A 16,363-nucleotide genomic window follows, 5' to 3' on the forward strand; every position below is an offset into this window, starting at 1 on the left:
TTGGGGCATGGGAGGGAGTGAGGGCTTTGGCTTGGGGTGTGGGCTCTGGGGTGGGGCTGGAGATGAGGGGTTTGGGATGCAGGAGGGGGCTCTGGGCTGGGGGGTGAAGCTGAGGGGTTTCAGAGTATGGGAGGGGCTCTGGGCTGAGGCAGAGGATTGGGGCATGGGAGGGAGGGCTCTGGCTGGTGGTGCAGACCCTGTGGTGAGGCTGGGGATGAGGGATTTGGGGTGTAGGAGGGTACTCCGGGCTGGGATTGAGGGGTTCGAAGTGGGGGAGGAGGATCAGGGCTCGGACAGGGGCAGGGGGTTGAGGTGCAGGGAGGAGACCAGGGGTGCAGGCTCCAGGCAGAGCTTACTTGAAGCAGCTGCATGTCCGTGCTCCAGCTCCTACGCGGAGGCTTATCCAGGCAGCTCTGCCCCATCTGCAGGCACCACCCCTGCAGTTCTCATTGGCCCCAATTCCCAGCCAATGGGAGCTACGGAGACAGCGTGCGTAGCCCCCTGGCTGCCCCTACACATAGGAGTCAGAGTGGGGACATGCCGGCTGCTTCCTGAGAGCCGCATGGTTTAGAGGCTAGCAGGGAGCCTGCTAGACCCGCTGCACTGTGCTGCCAACCAAACAGTCAACAGCCCAGCCAGCGGTGCTGCCAGGAGCTGCCAGGATCCCGTTTTGACCGGGTGTTGAGATAAAAAACCGGACACCTAGTCACCTTAGGAGGAGGTAGAATTATTGCCCAGGGTCTCTGGAAAAAACAGGTCAAAGAAAGGAACGCAATGGCTCTCTTGCCAGAAATACCATGTTGTCCTAAGAGCTGCTCGAAGGACAGAAGTTCGTGTTTGTGAAGGATGGGCCATAGTGCCCAGGCTGAGATTGGCAGCACATACTGAAGGCCTGAATCCTAGCCAAGCCTCTACTAAGCAATCCATCAGTAATTCCAAGTGAGCTGGGAGAAGATTGCTCACAACCAGCCTGACTGACAGAATGAAACACAATTTCCTCTGGTGGCACAGGCAGGAGTGTTTGTTTCCCATTTGTGGGTGTGGATGTGCACATGCCCATGTGCATGCACGCAAGAGGGAGAGAGAGAATATGCAAGTGAGTGTCTAGGCAAATAGCAGGCCTCAGCATACCAGTGACAATCCCAAGCTGGAAAAAAGGAGGACTCAACCCTATGTGGCTCAGGAGGAGGAGGAAGAGGGAGAAACACAGATCACCTAAGTGAAAGCATTCCCTTGAAAATTAGTCATGCAGGTGTCAGTTACTGTCCTGAGCCTCCTGCAGGATACATGAGACAAGAGTGTTGGCTTCAGGCATAGCCCAAGGGAGACCCTGTTTAATAAGCCAGCTGTCAGACAGAGTTTGAGGATAGGAAACTAGAGCACTAAGCTGCTCTGTTAGCATGGCAGACAAAGAAAGGAGGTTGGATGTTTAGAGCATGTAGCTGGTAATAGCTCCATGATTCAGAGAGACTAACCCCAATTCCCATCTCATCCACGTGGGCAAGCATTGCCATGTATGGATCATAGCTGATTTTATAATATACTATATGTAGTGATGCAGAGCTGAAAGGCAGGCATCCTTGTCTGCGTATGATCCCAAGTCCTGCACTGGGAGCTCCATGGCCTCTACCAGGAAGGCCATACTGCCACCTATTGAAGTTGTAGTTAGATGAAGTGTAACTGTGTTAATTTCAGCTCAGTTCAGAAGGAAACAAAAGCCATGAAGCCTAATGGAAAAAATATCCCCATCCCATCATAAACAGTTTTACAAACCATCAAAGTGAAACACAGACAGAAAGCAACTTGCATTGATGTGATCTCTGTAAATGGGCACTGCTGGGATTCCCTGGGTGTAGAGTAGCATCGTGGACAGTAGAGCACAGGTGAGTTGTATATAAAACTGTGTCTACACTACAGGAAAACAAGTTAGCCAGAATTCATTACAGTCGTGACTTTCCCCAAAATAGTGATAACTTGATTTCCATATGTTTTTGCTGGCCAGGAACAACCAACCTGAACTGTGTTAGACTCCACCCGATAAATCTCGCTGTAGCCTATAGATCATACAGAGTCAGGTTAAATAAGGAGAAGAGCTCAGCCTAGAGACCAAAGGCAAACACATGCTTTAGAGAGGCATTTGGAGAGGGTGAACCCAAAATCACACCAACAGTCCTATTGCATTCATAGAAACTTGGACCAGCAACCCCCAATCTGCATTTCTATGATAGTTAATGTCCATCACCAGAAAGATGAAAGAGAAAGGAATGAAGTACCTTTGTGGTACGGAACCTCTGGGAAATAGCCCTCTGAAGCATTCAGTTCTGTGACTCAGCCAGTGGCCTTCACTCCACCACAGGCCACAGCCCCTGAGTATCATCTGTAAGTCACAGAGAAAATGCTGGCTGTAAAATGGACAATGTCATTGTCAGGCTGTCTGGTGTGGCTCACGAAAATGCATGCCAACCTCAGGGCAGATTGTTACAAACCCCAACCTGGTTGTATGTTCTATAATTAGATTTGACCAACCAAGTATTAAATGTGAACGACTCAAGCATAATGACAGCCTTAACAAGGAGTCACAGACTGTCCTCTTGCACATTCCAGTCTATCTTGCCACCCAGGCAATCCCTCTTTTGTGATAAATGTTCCTTTACACCAAAAATCACAATATTCAGGTTACTCCCAGCCCTGAAGGACCGGTCACCCCAGGTAAGTTGTACCTTAGATCTATCACCAAAAGCAATGCTTGTAGCCAATCCTGTAGTAAACTATTTTAAAGATTTATTAATTAGGGAAAAGAAATAAAGAGTTATTTTTAGGGCTGTCAAGCGATTAAAAAAATGTAATCGTGTGATTAATTGCGCTGTTAAACAATAATAGAATACCATTTATTTAAATATTTTGGGATGTTTTCTATATTTTCAAATATATTGATTTCAATTACAACACAATACAAAGTGTACAGTGCTCACTTTATATTTCTTTTTGATTACAGTAACTTTTCACTTAACGTCATCCCAGTTAACGTTGTTTTGTTTCTACGTCACTGATTAATTAGAGAACATGCTTATTTAAAGTTGCGCAATGCTCCCTTATAATGTTGTTTGGCAGCCACCTGCTTTGTTCACTGCTTGCAGGAAGAGCAGCCTGTCAGAGCAAGATGGTGGTGGCTTAGAATGAGGGTGGGCCGGCAGCTCCCCACTTCCCTAAGTTCCCTGTGTGGCAGCCTCGCAGCAGGCTATCAATTGCCGGGCAGTCCAGGTGTCCCTCCCCGCAATGCCATGTGCTGCTCCTGCCCTCTGCCTTGGAGCTGCTCCTTGGAGCCTCCTGCTTGCTGTGCAGGGGGTGAGGGAGAAAAGGGGTGCTGATGTCAAGGTGTCTCCCTCCACCTGCTCCTGTACCCCATCTCCACAGAGCAGGTGGGGACACGACAGGGCTCAGCAGGGAGGGAGCTTGCTGTCAGCAGCTGCAGCCTCAACTTGCTGATCTACTTAAAAAGGCAGTGTACTTAGAGTGGGGTCAGCGTATTTAAAGGGGCAATGCGCATCTCTGACACACACACACACATTGTGTGTGTGTATGTGTGTCTCTCTCACACACACATGCACCCCCACCAAAAATCACAACAGTATTCACTTTGGAAAGTGGAGGGAGTGGTGCACTCGAGTGGAATAGCGTGGGTTCATCATCACGTTCAGTTTCCACAGGGAATGTTTGCAGCCACTGCCATGTGTCTATTGTGTCTCCTACTTCCATTAGTGCTGCCTTGTAGAATGTCAGGCTACATTAACAACAACGTGTTAACCCTTGAGGGCTCAGCCAAGTGCGAAAAAAATTTCCCTGGAACCTAACCCCCCCATTTACATTAATTTTTATGGGGAAATTGGATTAGCTTAACATGGTTTCTCTTAAAGTAACATTTTTCAGGAACATAACTACAACATTAAACGAGGAGTTACTGTACAAGTATTTGCACTGTAATAAAACAAAAGAAATAGTATTTTTCAGTTCATCTAATACAAGTACTGTATTGCAGTCTCTTTATCATGAAAGTTGAATTTACAAATGTAGAATTATGTACAAAAAAAACTGCATTCAAAAATAAAACAATGTAAAATTTTAGAGCCTGCAAGTCCACTCAGTCCTACTTCTTGTTCAGCCAATCACTCAGACAAACAAGTTTGTTGACATTTGCAGAAGATAATGCTGCCCACTTCTTGTTTACGATGTCACTTGAAAGTGAAAACAAGCATTCTTATAGCACTGTTGTAGCCGGTGTGCCAGATGCACTAAAGATTTGTGTGTCTCTTCATGCTTCAACCACCATTCCAGGGAACATACATCCATGCTGATGATGGGTTCTGCTCAATAACAGTCCAAAGCAGTGCAGACTGATGCATGTTCAGTTTCATTATCTGAGTCAGATGCCACCAGCAGAAGGTTGATTTTTTTTTTTTTGGTGGTTCAGGTTCTGTAGTTTCCGCACAAAGTGTTGCTCTTTTAAGACTTCTGAATGCATGTTTGCCTCATCCATCTCATATTTTGGAAGTCACTTTAGATTCTTAAACCTTGGGTCGAGTGCTGTAGCTATTTTTAGAAATCTCACATTGGTACCTTCTTTGTATTTTGTCAAATCTGCAGTGAAAATGTTCTTTACATGAACAACATATGCTGCATCCGAGACTGCAATAACATGAAATATGTGGCAGAATATGGGTAAAACAGAACAGGGCACATACAATTCTCCCCCAAGTAGTTCAGTCACATATTTAATTAACACACTATTTTTTTAATGAGTGTCATCAGCATGGAAGTGTGTCCTCTGGAAAGGTGGGCGAAGCATAAAGGGGCCTACAAATATTTAGCACTTAAATGCCCTGCAATGCCAGCTACAAAAGTTCCATGTGAATGCTTGTTCTCACTTTCTGGTGACATTGTAAATAAGAAGTGAGCAGCATTATCTCCCGTAAATGTAAATAAACTTGTTTGGCTTAGCGATTGGCTGAACAAGAAATAGGACTGAGTGGACTTGTAGGCTTTGAAGTTTTACATTGTTTTGGTTTTGAGTGCAGTTATGGAACAAAAAAAATCTACATTTATAAGTTGCACTTTCACGCCAGCGATTGCATTACAGTACTTGTATGAAGTGAATTGAAAAATACTATTTTTAAATCATTTTTACAGTGCAAATATTTGTAATAAAAAAATTAAAAAATGTAGAAAAACCATCCAAAATGTTTAATACATTTCAATTGGTATTCTATGGTTTAACAGTGCGATTAAAACTGCGATGAATTGCGGTTAATTTTTTTTGAGTTAATCACATAAATTAACTGCGATTAATTGACAGCCATAGTTATTTTACAAGATTAAAGAAGGGAAACATACACCCACAAATGAGTTACAGTCTTGGATTTCAAAGGGTGATAGTAGCTGCCATATATGCAAGTGCTATATATCCCTTAGGGCTTAAACAAACTAAGCAGCTTAGGGATCCCTTGCTAATTTGTAGAAATATTGCCCCCTCTGAATTCCAAGTATCATAGTGATGATAATTTCTCTTTAACAAGGATTTTTATTCTCTTCCCCCAGCATTCAATCTGTGATGGGACAAGGGCTTGTGCATGACCAGCTTTATGGGGAAACAATCATCAGTCTTTTGTCCACTGATGTTCCACAATGGTTTTTCTGATGTCTGTAGGCCTTTGTTGAGGAGGAGATGACATCTCTTGTGGTAAACTAGTATTTCACACTTGGTGATGCTTCCCCCCAACTGTGGGGGTTTACAGGCTTAGCAAACTTTTTTATATTTACAGAACAAACAGTTAAATAATACCTTATAACATGGGATACAGGCCTCTACTAAGCAAGTAAGATTATATAAGTAAGATTAATACATCTAGTATTCTACAAGCATTTCATAAAGTCTAAACACATTCTTATAACTATAATACCTATTTTAACAATCCTAACACACAGGTGAAGCAGACTGGTTTCCAGCTATGCATTTGTCAGTGTTCAGTGTGGCCCAGGGGCCTTGCACGAGCTGGCACCTGGTCTACAAGTGTCACAGTCATCTCTTACAGCATCAAATGTGTAGGTTAAATGTGATCCCTTCAGGTTTTTGGTATGACACCTGCCAAAAGGTATCTGCTGCTGGTCACCATGACTTTAGCTCAGTGAATATGTCTCTATTGCCTTTATATCTGACTCCTGCAAGATGTGCACCCTTTTCCTGAAACATAGATATGGGCCTTCTTTGTGTTTCATCCATTCAACAGCAAGTCTTACTGATTAGACTGGGGGCAATTTAAAGCTATCTTCAAAGGTATTCACATCACATCAGTATCTCTCTTTCACTTCATCATGGCTTGCGTAAGTTCAAGAAAGATCCATATTCAGCAACCATGTCTTTAGCTTCTCAGGCATTCTTATTGATTGAAGGATAGAATTTATGCTGTGCAGGTTCTTAACTGGAGGAAGATCTCTGGGAGATTTGGAGCAGGCGCTGAGCTCCAGGATCAGTTGGGTACCTTGTCTGAGTGCCCTCAGAACTGCTTGACTCGCTTCACCCTCACAAGCCTTAGTTCTGTATTATGTCTTAATTATCAGTCAGGATGGGAGCTGCACTTTAGAACCATAGGTGCCTGTCCCAAGGAGCTTACAGAAAGCAGCCATGATCAGCAGACTCTTACTCTTTACTGAATACTGTTAGGAAGGGTGATCCAAGTACATACACCAAGGAGATGGAGGCTGCTTAATGTCAGTCAGACAGTTCAGACCCCTAACATATTGATGACCAGTCTCTAAATGGGGTGAGCATTGCTTGTTTTCCCTTGTTCTTGGTAGATTGTTAGTAGGAAGGTCCAGGAATAGAATGGGGTTTAAGGAGAGATGTGACTATGAAAATTACTAGTCAGGTACAAAATCCACTCACTACCTTTTATCGTTACAATAAGGAGGAGAAATTGAAGGTGTGAGAGAAATTACACACCACAGGCAAATGGGCAAATAGAATGTAGTGTGGGTAATTTGTAATTGAGGGACCACAGCTCAAGATCCTTCCTTGCCATTGATGAGATGGTCCTCCTCAGGCTGTCTGCTGAGTGCCAGACTAATTCCAACTTTGGTTTTGAGTGACCTTCATATCTACTGGGGCCAGTGGGCACTGCTGTTTTGTTTTTTGGTTCTTCAAAGGATGGTCTGCAGTGATTCCATCTGTCCCCAAAGGAGTGCATTTCAGTTCCAGCCAAATCTCTGTTTCTCAGCTGTGAGCATGACCCCCAGTTTCACTGGAAGGAGCACAGGTGCTGCAGCTATTTCACACGCTGTCAGAAGAGTCCAGGGGCTTTACCACCTGGAAGTGGGGATAGAGTCAGGATCAATGCAGTGGGCCAGTGTTACACCAAGGATATGGGGAAAGGGCCAGATGATAACAGCCTGATAATAACCAGTTGGGGGGGCAAGCAGGGCTGATGAGGCACCAGATGGAGATCATTTCCAAGTTTCTAAATATGCCTTGTGATTGTGATACATTTCTTTGTATTTACGCTTCTGGCATCTTGTGCCCAGTAGGGGGCAGTGTTGAGGGGCTTGCAACACTTCCCCTGCTCAATCTGTGTCATATGCATGATACATAGAGCTGAGCGATTGCTGGCAGAGCTGCAGGACAGGATCCAGCCATGTTGGAGAGCAAGGACTACTCTGTTCACCTGGGGAAAAGAGGGGGCGTGCACTCCTAGGCACTAGACACCCTAGAGTTTGGCTCTCCCTCATTTTGTTTGGGTGTAAATGGGAAGGAGAGAAGTGACCAAGGAGCAGGGCTGTCAAGAGTGGGTTTGGGCTCCGGTGAAAAAAATTTTTCGGGCCTCCCAGCAAGGGTGGACCAGCTAAACAGGGCCAACGAAGCTGGGCCCCAGGCCCCCTTCCGGACCACCAGGCTCCGGTAATTTGTACCGGCTTCCCCCCCCAGCCTTCTCCTTGTTGGCTCTGACAAGGAGCTGCAACAGAAACAACAGGAAAGGTAATATCTGAGAGGAGATAGGATGGAAGGAAGGAAGGAAGGGGACTGAGGAGAAACAAAGCAGGTACTGTAAGGGGGAAACTGAAGAACAGTGAAATACCAAAGACGGAGAGGACATTTAAAAGATATACATATATATATGTTGTGTTAGATGCAGTACAAACACATAGTGAGAGACAGTCTCTGCCCCCAAAGAGTTACAGTCTGTTTAGAAAAGAAAGACAACGGGCAGGAGGAGAAACAGAGGCACAGAGTGGTAAAGTGACTTGCCCAAGGTAACCTACTGAGTCAGTGGGAGAGCTTGGATTAGAACCCTGATTTTCTGAGTCCCAGGTCTGTATTCATTAGACCACACTTCCTCCCAAGCACTTGGAAAAGAGGCAGAGATGACAGTTTAAGACTCAGTGAGGTGGGGGCCAAAATCTTTTGTACAGGATTCTAATCAGTTTTTTATATGATGATGAAGGGTGGCCTATAGTGTGGGGTCCCCTGCGGACAGCTCAGTGGAGGAGCCTGGAAAGTGCCTGAAATAGGACAAAGGGGCGTGGGTGCCCCCACAGGAAGCAGGATGGAGATGCTGACAACTAATGTCCCTTGCTATGCAGGGCTGCTTTGCTCCATTGCTGCTGAGAGATTGGGTGTGGGGATGGATCCACTTGAACCTCTTGCAACATCCCTGCCCTTTCCTAGTGGTTCAGCAGCAGAAAGTGTGTGCTGGGGGTTGGGTAACTGAGTTTGGCCTTTTTAAGATCATCCTCAAGATGTTACTCTGGATTAGTGTAGTGACCAGGATTGCAGGGGAGATGGTACCAGGTTCAGGGGAGTCAGGGGTTTATAAATTCATAGATTCTTCTTCGAGTGATTGCTCATATCCATTCCAGTAGATGTACGTGCTGCACGTGCATGTTCGTTGGAAGACTTTTACCCTAGCAACTCCAGCGGGCCGGCAGGTCGACCCTAGAGTGGCGCCACCATAGCAGGTAATATATACCCCTGCTGGCCCGCCCGCTCCTCAGTTCCTTCTTACCGCCGTGTCGGTCGTTGGAACTGTGGAGCGCGGCATAGCTGTCCTCCACATCCCTAGCTTCTCTTCGTTCATTGTTTCTAGTTTTAGTTTTAATTATAGTTCACTTAGTATAGTATAGTTGTAGTTTATAGTTCTAGTGTATATAGTTAGCGGGTTCGGGGCACTAGCCCTCTCCCGCGCCCGGCGCCGGGCTCATGCCTGGTTCACCGGGATTCAAACCGTGCTCGGCCTGTAAAAAGCCGATGCCCACCAGCGATCCCCAGACGCCTGCTTGAAGTGCCTGGGGGAATCGCATATCTCCGAGAAGTGCCGCATTTGCAAGGCCTTCAGACCGAGGACCAAGAAGGAGCGAGACCAGCGCCTCAAGACGCTCCTGATGGAAGCGGCGCTTAACCCTTCGTCCTCGGCACCGAGTGCCGCTTCGGCTCCGGCACCGGATCACTCCGGCGCCGCGAAAACGCCACGGCACCAACCTTCTCCGGCACCGGTTCAGGGAAGAGGCTGTCTACGTCCTCTACCCCAGCTAAGCAGCCTCGAAAGGAGCACCCGGCGCCGACGCCGGCCGTGTGGGCCGTGCCAGGGACTTCGTCGACTCCGGGCCCGGCGGGTCCGTCGAGTCCGATCCCTCCAGCTCCCCGCCAAGATCTGGGGTAGAGCTGATGGTCCCGTCCACGCCCGAGACCTTCTCCTCGGCCAGGGACCTCATCGCTTAACGGAGCCTGTGCTGCCCCAACCCCGGCACCGCCGGTGCGGGTTCTGCAATCAAAGGGCAAGCCTACGCCGATGCGAGCACCGTCCCTGGACTCTCCGGCTCGGCACCGGTCAAGATCTCGGCACCGATCTCGATCCCGAGGGAGGTCTCGCTCGCGACGCGCCGCTCGCAGTCCCGGCACCGCTCTCCACGACGGTACCGGTCGTACTCGCGGCGCAGATCGTCTCGCGCCGGTCTCGATACTCCGGCACCGTTCTGGCTCCAGCCACCGTTACCGCACACCGGGACTCGAGAAGTCGTTCCCGCCATCGACGATCCAGATCCCGTCGACCTCCCGGCACCGAGCTGGTGGCATTCCCGCCATCGGGATCCAGATCCCGGTCGACCTCCCGCACCGAGCTGGTGGGCAGGTCCCGGTCTCGATCGCGGCACCGGTATGGATCACGGCACCGATCTCCGGCACCGAGGAGGTCTTCGCCGTCTGCAACGCTGGGACCCGTACCACTCCCGTCGGCTCCCCCGTGGCCCTCTCGCCAGGGGGTCTGTCTCTTCGCGGGCGGACAGTGTGTACCTAGAAGCTGAAAGACCCGCTGCCCTCTTTTCCGAGGGTCAGCAGGAGCATGGTCCTCAGCAGTGGGGCTTCTGGACCCCCTGGGCGTATCACCAAGCCCAGGGCCCCCAGCAAATTCCCCCACGGTCGTCTGTCTCAGAGCACAGGGCTCCGGAGGCTACTTCTTCACGCCCTCCTCCATCCCCTACGGAAGAGCGGTCGTCTCATCCTCCGGATGCTGAGCTCCCGCAAGAGTCAGAAGCGGTGCTCCAGTCAGAGCCGCCACCAGACCCGCTCCTGCCAGGTCTCTCCTCGTCGTCCTCCCCAGATGAGGCGGTGGCGGGGACGACATCCACCAGTCCCCCCCACTGGACCTCAGGGCACACCAGGACCTCCTCAGGCGCGTGGCGCAAAATATGAACATCCAGGCTGAGGAGGTCTCCGAGATCGAGGACCCGGTCGTGAGCATACTCTCGGCGGATGCGCCCACTCGTGTCGCCCTGCCCTTCATAAGGACCATCCAAGCCAATGCCACCACCATCTGGCAGTCACCGGCTTCCGTTCCCCCGCTGCTCGGGTGTGGAGCGTAAATACATGGTCCCTTCGAAGGCTATGAGTACTTATATGTCCACCCGCCCCCAGTGTTCCCTCGTCGTTCAATCTGTGAATGAGAGGGAACGCCATGGACAACAAGCTCCGGCCCCAAGTCTAAGGAGGCGAGGCGTATGGACCTGCTTGGCCGCAAGGTCTATTCCGCAGGCGCCCTGCAGCTGCGGTCTCCAACCAGCAAGCTCTGCTCAGTCGCTACACGTACAACACCTGGGTGGCGGCTGATAAGTTTAAGGAGCTGCTCCCGCAGACGCTCGTCAGGAGTTCGCCGCTCTCCTTGACGAGGGGAAAAAAGGTCGCGCGCACTTCCCTACAGGCGGCTTTGGACGCTGCAGACTCGGCCGCCAGAACTCTGGCCTCCGGAGTCACTATGCGCCGCATCTCGTGGCTTCAGGTCTCTGGCCTTCCTCCGGAACTCCAATATACCATCCAGGACCTTCCGTTTGAGGGCCAGGGCCTGTTTTCGGACAAGACTGACCCTCGGCTGCAAAGCCTCAAAGACAATAGGGTCATTATGCGTGCCCTGGGGATGCATACGCCGGTCACCCAGCGTAGACCATTCAGGCCTCAACAGCAGCACAGGCCTTACCCCCAGCCCAGGCAAAGGCAGGACTTTGCCAGGCGGCGAAATAGGAATGGCAGGCGCAGACAATCGGGTAACCAGGGGGGCCAAAGCCAAGGTCCCTCCAAGCCTTCCTCCGGGCCGAAGCCCTCGTTTTGAAGGTGCGCCCGAGGGCGCTGTACCAGTTCCTTCCACGGATCCATCTCCTCCCTTCTCCAACCGTCTTTCGTTCTTCCTCCCGGCGTGGTACCAGCTTACTTCGGACCGCTGGGTCCTCCGCATGTTGCGGCTTGGATACCACCTACAGTTTGCTTCGTACCCGCCCTCCCCGCCCCCCTCCCTCGTCCCTCTTCAGGGACCCTCTCACGAGCAGATCCTCCTCCAGGAGGTACGAACGCTCCTCGACAAAGGGGCCATAGAGGAGTTCCAGAGAACGAGAAGGGCAGGGGGTTTTACTCCCGTACTTTTCTGATCCCCAAGGCCAAGGGAGGTCTCAGACCCATCCTCGACCTACGAGAGCTCAACAAATACCTGGTCAAGTTGAAGTTCCGCATGGTGTCCTTGGGGACCATTATTCCATCCCTGGATCCCGGAGACTGGTACGCCGCCCTCGACATGCAGGACGCTTATTTCCATATAGCCATCTTCCCGCCCATCGGAGGTTCCTTCGCTTCGTTGTCGCGGCCGGCACTATCAATTCACGGTCCTCCCGTTCGGCCTCTCGACGGCCCCGAGAGTGTTTACCAAATGCATGGCCGTAGTCGTCGCCTTTCTTCGTCGCAGTCGTGTGCATGTGTTCCCCTACCTCGACGACTGGCTTATCCGGGGACCCTCAGAGGAGCGAGTCCTCGCGCACGTCCGCATGGTCAGCCGCCTTTTCACGAGCCTAGGCCTGATGCTCAACGCCGAGAAGTCCACTCTATCCCCCTACTCAGAGGATAGAGTTTATCGGCGCCGTTCTAGACTCCACCATAGCCAGGGCCGTTCTTCCCTTGTCGCGGTTCCAGGCTTTGACAGCCATCATCCACAGGCTACAGGCAGCACTCTAACCTCATACGTACTTGCCTGACACTCTTGGGCCACATGGCGGCCTGCACATTCGTTACGGCGCACGCTCGACTCCGCTCCGGCCCCTCCAGTCCTGGCTCATCCCTCAGCTCCGTCCGGCCAGGCGTCCGTTAGATACAGTAATCACGATTCCTCAGGACATCCTCCACTCCCTCCAGTGGTGGCTGGATCAGTCCGTCGTGTGTGCAGGGCTTCCGTTCCATCCGCCCCAGCCCTCGCTGTCCCTGACGACGGACGCATCGGGACTTGGGATGGGGAGCTCACCTAGGTACCCTGCGGACCCAGGGCCGCTGGTCTCTCCCGAACTCGCCCTCCATATCAACGTGCGAGAATTGAGGGCGGTCTGCCTTGCTTGTCAAGCGTTCCATCAGCAATCGATCCAGGGTCGCTGTGTTTCGGTTTTTACCGACAACACAACCGGCGGTATACTATGTAAACAAGCAGGGCGGGACGAGGTCTCTCTTTTTGTCGGAGGCCATGATGTTGTGGGACTTTGCATAGCCCACTCTGTTCACCTAGTTGCTTCCTTTCTCCCCGGGGCTCGGAATATGCTGGCGGATCGTCTCAGCCGGTCCTTTTGCTCCCACGAGTGGTCCCTTCGCCCGAACATCGCCCTTGAGCTCTTCCGAAGGTGGGGGCATCCCCATATGGACCTCTTTGCATCCCAACAGGAACAGGAGTGCCCGATGTTCTGCTCTTTCCAAGGTCGCGAGCCGGGCTCGGTTGCAGATGCCTTTCTGGTTCCATGGGTGACGCACCTCTTCTATGCATTCCCTCCGTTCCCGTTGATCCACAAGGTCCTTCTGAAGGTGCGCAGGGACAGGGCCCGCTTTGATTCTGATCGCTCCGGTGTGGCCCCGTCAGCATTTGGTTCTCTCTGCTGCTGGACCTGTCGGTAGCGGACCCTGTTCCCCTGCCTCTTTACTTGGATCTGATCACGCAGGACCACGGCCGGCTTTTGTCACCCGGACCTTCAGTCGCTGCACCTCTCAGCGTGGCTCCTGCGTGGCTGACTAGGTCCGAGTTGCATTGCTCTTCCCCAGTGAGGCAGGTGCTTCTGGGAAGTAGGAAGCCGTCTACGAGGGCGACATACTCAGGCCAAATGGAAACGCTTTACGTGCTGGTGCGCGGAGAGGCGCTTCCACCCTACCGATGTTTCCATCCCAATAAGTCCTCGATTACCTTTGTCGCTCAGCAGCAGGGCCTGGCGGTGTCCTCTCTCCGGGTTCACTTAGCGGCTATCTCCACCTTCCACCCGGGGAGCGAATGGCCGCTTCTGTCTTCTCACCCGTGGTGGCTAGATTCCTTAAAGGTCTGGAAGCGTCTTTACTCCCAGGTCCGCCGCCCAGCCCCCTCTTGGGATCTGAACCTGGTGTTGTCCCGTCTTATGTCCCCCCCGTTTGAGCCGTTGGCTACGTGTTCCCTCCTCTACTGTCCTGGAAGACGGATTCCTGGTGGCATCACTTCTGCTAGGCGTGTGTCAGAGCTGCGCACCCTGTGGTAGAGCCCCGTATACGGTGTTCCATCGGGACAAATACAACTGAGGCCGCACCCCGCCTTTCTCCCCAAAGTGTCTCGGCCTTCATGTCAACCAGGACATATCCTACCCATATTCTTCCCGAACCTCATTCGTCTCGCAGGGAGCAGCAGTTGCACTCCTTAGACGTGCGTAGAGCGCTCGGCCTTTTATATAGAACGGACCAAGCCGTTCCGCAAATCCCACCAGCTTTTTGTCGCCGTCACTGAGCGACTTAAGGGTTGCCGGTCTTCTCACAGCGGATCTCCTCGTGGGTGTCGTCCTGTATACGGACTTGTTACGACCTGGCCCATCTCCCTTCGGGCCGCGTAACTGCGCACTCTACTAGAGCCCAGGCATCGTCGACGGCATTCCTCGCACGAGTACCCGTCCAGGAAAATCTGCAGGGCAGCGACCTGGTCCTCCGTGCACACCTTTGCTTCCCATTATGCCCTGGTCCGAGCAGTCCAGGGATGACGCAGCCTTCGGCTCCGCCGTGTTCGCGCTGTGACCTCTCTCACTCCGCACCACCGCCTAGGTAAGGCTTGGGAATCACCTACTGGAATGGATATGAGCAATCACTCGAAGAAAAACACGGTTTACACCTTTGTAACTGTTGTTCTTCCGAGATGTGTTGCTCATATCCATTCCACACCCGCCCTCCTTCCCACTGTCGGAGTAGCCGGCAAGAAAGGAACTGAGAGCGGGCGGCCGGCAGGGTTATATATACCCACTATGGCGGCCACTCAGGGGGCGACCTGCCGGCCCGCTGGAGTTGCTAGGGTAAAAGTCTTCCGACGAACGTGCACGCGCAGCGCGTACACCTACTGGAATGGATATGAGCAACACATCTCGAAGAACAACAGTTACAAAGGTGAGTAACCGTGTTTTCCAAGGCCAGAAGGGATGACTGTGATCATCTGGTCAGATCTCCTACTTAACACTGGCCATAGAACGTCTCCAAAATAATTCCTAGAGTGGATCTTTTAGAAAGCATCCAATCTAGATTTAAAAATAATTGTTGGTAAATTGGTCCATTGCTTAATTGTTCCAATTGGTCGATTGCTTAATTGAGGGGCTTTGGGGGGGTTGTTTATTTTTTGGAACTCTATGAAGTGAAGAAACTGGGGTGACATTCCCACACCCAGAAACACTACCACCTCTCTGCACTCATGGTAGGATGCAGCAGATACAAGCATCATCTGTATCCCAGTCAGTTACAGTGTGCACAGGAACTTTAAGGAAAGTCTGTACTTCACAACACATGAGATCCAAAGGGAATGTCTAGACATGGGGCACAATGGAAGAGAAGAATGAACTCAGTGGGGACATAGGCGGCTCAAGCAATGGGACTTAAAGGTTTTATTGGGCAGACTCAGTGGACTATGTGGCATGTGGTCAGTTAGTGCAAGGAATATGGATTGCTCAACTATCCCAGGTTCTCCAGGACACCTTGTGACCCTGTCACTCTGTTACCTGCTCTCCACAAAACCCATGGGCCTAGTGGAGAAGAGTGTAGTTCCCCAATTACAGTAATCCTTAGCTTGGCCACTTAACTCTGGATCCCTGACTCTGGGTGCTGCAAGGCTGACTGTCTCCCCTCAGTGCTAGCTGGACAGCCATGGCCATGTCCTAATGTCACTCCTGGATTTTCCCTCTTGTTTCTTTACAATTGTTCACCTCAGGCTTGGTAACAAGGATAGTAACAGGACCAGTCCAGACTTCCAGACACTCTCCCGGCTGGAGGCAGGTCCTCCTTACCAGGCCCACAGCTGATATGCAACATTTGTATTGTGTGTTCTACTTGCCAGTGCCACCCACTTGTTGCTAATTGCATGCCTGTCAAGCTACTAGTGACTTCTTGGGGAGCAGTGATGCCCTGTGGGCAGCAGCTCCCCTGGCCTCGCATGCAGGGTAATGGAGATGGATAACGTGTGTGATGGCTCTTCTCTTCTCAGGGTTCTAAAGAATGACAGCTTCGCCTGGGAAGGAGAATTAGAGAACTGTGTCCACAGCAAGGTGACGGGAAGCCAGCTGGCACATCCCAAGCATCAGCCAACTGCTGGCAGCTATCAGCTCCATTTTGCCGTGCAGCAACTCCAGCAGCAGAAGCTTCAGTCTCGACAGCTCTTGGAGCAGAGCCGAGCCCGGCACCAGGTAACTGAGACAAAAGTTGGCCTGAGAATGGCCACTGCCGGTTTCTACACCTGTGGGCCGGCATGGGGCAGTTTCACACCCAGGACATAGCACAAGGTTTTGTGGGGAGGAAGCACTGCTTGTGGGTTAAGAGGATAGG

General features: G+C 51.1%; 1 protein-coding gene across 12 annotated transcripts in view; it reads left to right on the top strand.

Moving 5' to 3' along the window:
* TTLL5 (tubulin tyrosine ligase like 5) overlaps positions 1 to 16,363 on the top strand; it is a 239,726-nt gene that overhangs the window by 173,661 nt on the left and 49,702 nt on the right. For all 12 annotated transcript variants that reach the window (XM_075065558.1, XM_075065563.1, XM_075065554.1 and 9 more), the window contains one exon: positions 16,026 to 16,224. In XM_075065558.1, the coding sequence (XP_074921659.1) occupies positions 16,026 to 16,224 (199 nt within the window). The remainder of the gene's footprint in view (positions 1 to 16,025; positions 16,225 to 16,363) is intronic.

The sequence above is a fragment of the Chelonoidis abingdonii genome, chromosome 4 (genome assembly GCF_003597395.2).
Source record: "Chelonoidis abingdonii isolate Lonesome George chromosome 4, CheloAbing_2.0, whole genome shotgun sequence".
NCBI classification, from domain to species: domain Eukaryota; kingdom Metazoa; phylum Chordata; order Testudines; family Testudinidae; genus Chelonoidis; species Chelonoidis abingdonii.